This window comes from Saccostrea cucullata, unplaced genomic scaffold (assembly GCF_032062105.1).
Source record: "Saccostrea cucullata isolate Sc308-1 unplaced genomic scaffold, CSIRO_AGI_Scuc_v1 ctg3991, whole genome shotgun sequence".
Classification (NCBI taxonomy): Eukaryota; Metazoa; Mollusca; class Bivalvia; order Ostreida; family Ostreidae; genus Saccostrea; species Saccostrea cuccullata.
Genome location: NW_026931902.1, coordinates 25,404 through 29,590, shown reverse-complemented (window position 1 = coordinate 29,590; position 4,187 = coordinate 25,404). Strand labels below are relative to the sequence as shown.

The 4,187-nt window shown below is 35.0% G+C and overlaps 1 protein-coding gene across 1 annotated transcript; it reads left to right on the top strand.

Annotated features, from left to right (window-relative positions):
- Window positions 1-1,778: 1,778 nt before the first annotated feature.
- LOC134233973 (uncharacterized) lies at window positions 1,779-3,407 on the top strand. Its single transcript, XM_062716024.1, has one exon. It carries the CDS (start codon window positions 1,779-1,781, stop codon window positions 3,405-3,407), a length of 1,629 nt encoding a protein of 542 aa, XP_062572008.1.
- The last annotated feature ends 780 nt before the right edge of the window (window positions 3,408-4,187 follow it).

Sequence of the window (4,187 nt, the reverse complement as noted above, 5' to 3'; positions counted from 1 at the left end):
TTTTTTTCTAGAGGAAGAATCCCCCCAACAATATTTTTGTACAGAGAAGCGACAATTGAAATTGTGAACAAATGTAAATACTTGGGTGTTATCATGTCTCGTAGCGGTTTGTTCAGAAGTGCCAAAACTTATTTAACTAAACAAGCTTTAAAAGCCATGTATGGAGTACTTAGAAAAATAAGGTATTTTGATTTGCCAGTAGATTGTCAAATAGATCTTTTTGATAGAGTTATAAGCCCAATTTTTTGTAAGGGTGTGAAGTATGGGGCTACGAAAACATAGGTATCTTAGAAAAGGTATACTTAAAATTATCGAAATTTGTTTTAAATGTTAAGTCCAGTATTTCAAATTGTATGGTGTATAGGGAAACTGGGCGATATCCTTTAATAATACGTACAAAGGTACGAATGATTACTTATTGGGCTAAACTTTTGATGTCACATGAGAGTAAGTTGACATACATAATGTATTGCTTTCTGCATAAACCCTTTTCTGAAGGTTTATTTATGCACCCATGGTTGAAATGTATCCGAGATATCTTAAATTCGTGTGGTCTGTCTTATGTGTGGATGAATCAAAATTTCATTAGTATTACATGGTTCAAATATATTGTGAAAGAAACATTGTTAAGTCAGTTTTTACAAGACTGCAGGCACGTAGCATCGTTTTTGAAAGTGGGGGGGGGGGGGGGGGGCAACCAGAGAAATTTTTTTTTTACCTACCTGAAAAAATTGACAAGCAAACGGTTGCTACGTCCCTGGACTGGCATATGAGCATAGAAAATTCATCTAAATGTTTAAATTACAGGATTTTCAAAAACAATTTTGGACGAGAAATATACCTAAGTAAACCCCCAAAAGACTTAAGAATTGTATTAAAACTTGTTACGAATAAACATCTAACCGAAGCTGGTAGATGGACTCAAACTGACAGATCTGTAAGAATATATGTAATGGAATGTCCATATTTTTTTGTCATTATGTGTGAAACTTATTGATAAGAGGTATTGTTCTCATGTAAATACTTATGAGTTTAAGACAACTATATCGATAACAAATGTTGACTCACTAATAATGCTGCGTTTGTTTGCTAAAAAGATATTGGCCTGCTTTCAGTAATGTTTTCTTAGTTGACACTACTCTTCCTTTCTTGACTTTGTATTTTGTATATATGTAAATATATTCCTGTACCTCATATACCATTGTATGGTCTTAGAGTAAAAAAACCGAAAAAAAACGATTTAATGGTAATTATAAACCAATAAATGAGATTTTTCTAATCATTCGTTTTCAAATGGCATAGAGCCAGATTCACCTTTTGTACTATTCACAAAACCTACATGTGCGCACATTCCATGTTAAAGACGAGTCATTTTTGTTTACAAAACTTACCTACAATAAAGCGTGTTTTCTGACTGGTTCAAGTCTCTGATCGAGAACACATGAAAAAGTAGTTTGCTAGCCCAACTTTCAAATATCGACTTATGTCAAGAGCTTGGGTAGAGAAAAATTATCACAAAACCTCAAGTTGATATTGTGATGAAAAAAGAGATGTATCTATAATCCGAAAATAACCTACAACTCATTAAAATTGTCACTTTTTACTGCCTGAAATGACTACCTTACATATTATCATATATTTTAATGAAATGAAATTGAAATGAAATGCAAATGAATATAAATATACACTATCCTTTAAAACGAATTGCATTACAGACATATAGCCACCTAAATCATTTTTATATATAAGATTTTTTTTCTTACATATAGTCTTCTAAGATGGATTGCGAAGTTTGTGACAGTCCGGCTGAGTTTACATGCAAGAATTGTTCAGTTAAGCTTTGTACAATATGTGTAGGACTACACATGCTTTCCGAATCAGAAAATGGTCATGATGTAGTGAAATCTTGCGAACAAAATGAATCAGAGGAAAATAAATGCCAGGACCACCCCCAGCAAGAGAGCAGCGCATTTTGCAAGACTTGCAACATTTCTATCTGTGTCTTATGTCTATCGGAGAAGCACAATGCACATGAAATTGGCGAGTTATCCGAGAAAGTTGACACATTATCCGACATTATCGCCAAAGAAAATGAACAGCTTCAGTCCTTACAATCTGAAATGGAGAAAATTCTGGTACATGTCAACAGAAGATCTGCAGAACTTCCACTTGCCTACAAAAAGACAAAAAATAATGTTACCTCCCATATCAGGGAAAGGCATCAGGTGATCGATAAAGCAGAAACGGCATTGCACAAAGATCTAGACAAAATGGAAGAAAAGCATCACGGAATACTACTGAAGCAAAAAAGAGAATTTGAAGAAATATTGAAGAAATTAAAAAGCTTAGATCAAGAAGTATTTAGCTTGGCAAAATCCAAAGACGTTTCGAAATTAATGGAATTCAAGCTAGAACTTGAAAACTTACAAGTGCCAACTTTCATAGAAGAAACAAAACCAGCATTCTTTCAACCTTCCGAGATCAATGAAAGTCAAATATCATCGTATTTCGGTTACATAGAAACATTGCAGTCGTTCAAAAGACCCACAGACAACCTTACACAAGAAGCTGAAGATGAAATCTCCTTATTACCGAAAGCTCTAGATGTACCTACAGTTCTTACTGCCTTTGATGCACAGTTTCCAGCTTCTACAGAAAACAACAACAGGTTGTATTCCATTGTTCCCCTCGGTGACGGCAGGGTGTGGGTAGGAGGACACAGTGATATCCTAAAGCTTTTTGATCAGGAACGTCTTATAGCCACTGTCAATAAAAAGAGTATTGGTTTGTACCTGACTCTGCATGAGGGACACATAGTTTATCCAGATGCTGACAAAACCCTGAAAGAGGTTAAAAACGGTAAAATAGATACATTGTTCAGTATCGGGGAGTGGAACCCTGACGGTATTACCTATACCGCGGCACATGAATTCCTTGTCTGTCTCCTGGCAACAGATGGTTCACAGTCAAAGGTCGTAAGATACAGCAGTTCCGGTGACGTCCTGCAGGAAATCCAGTACGACTCCCTGCACAAACCTCTGTTTAAGAGGGCAATTTACGTGGTGGAGAATGGTAACGGCGATATTTGTGTACTTGACTTGGATAAAAATGCCGTCACAGTCGTTGACAATCTCGGAATATTCAGGTTCTCCTACACAGGGAACAAAGCATCCAAGGAGAAAATCAAACTTTGCTCCCGTACCACAGACAGCATGCATCATATCATCATCACGGACTTTATAGGTGACAAAATTCACATTCTGGACAGGGACGGTCGATTCCTGAGGTACATCATTCCTGATCAGGGGATACAGAGACCAAGGGCCGTGTGTGTCATTAGGGAGGGGGAGTTAATGGTGGGGGAGTGTATAACGGGAATGATTAAGAGAATAAAGTACCTAGCCTAAGAATACAAATTGAAGGCAAAATAGGTTTTATGATTCGATTTTGATATGCCAATACCGTGAATAAATTTTGTTTGTAATGATTGGCGTCTCTTTTTTAGAATACATATTTGTATATAGGCTTACATATAAAGGGCAGTTTACGCTTTATAAACCGCTTCGTGGTTTATGAAAAAAGCGTAAACTGTTCCAACCCAGTTTATACCGTATATAATGGGTATCTATTAAATTCATTGCTTATAATTTAATTTTCATACATATGGTGTAAGAAAAAAAGATGATTGTTCAAACAAAATTACTTCAATTGTATAAAATTTGAATGTAACGTCAGGCGGATTGATTTGACGAAAGTCATTGTGACGTGGGCAACCCATTTTATACGATTTGAAATAAATTTTTTTATCCAGTCAAATACAGCGTTACAACCAGAATTAAATTATTATTTAATATTCAGAATTCTATACTTATGAAAAGAAATCAAATTTACACTTGCATTGGATTAGAAAACAAAATTTACCTGATTCTAGATAAATGATGTTTCATAGATGTAGATCAGTAAGTCTAATTGTATGTATGTTCAATGTGATTTATAGATTCTGAAATGCATATATCGACCTGATGTTTCTAAAAATGAAAATAACCTTCCATAAAACAAAAATAGTAATGACATCACAATAGCTAATATGATTTGATGATTCTGAAATAGTATTACTTCTCTTGTAATAACTGGTAAGATGTAAAAATATCTTGCATAAGGATCCACTTTAAGGCCCTTTCACAATT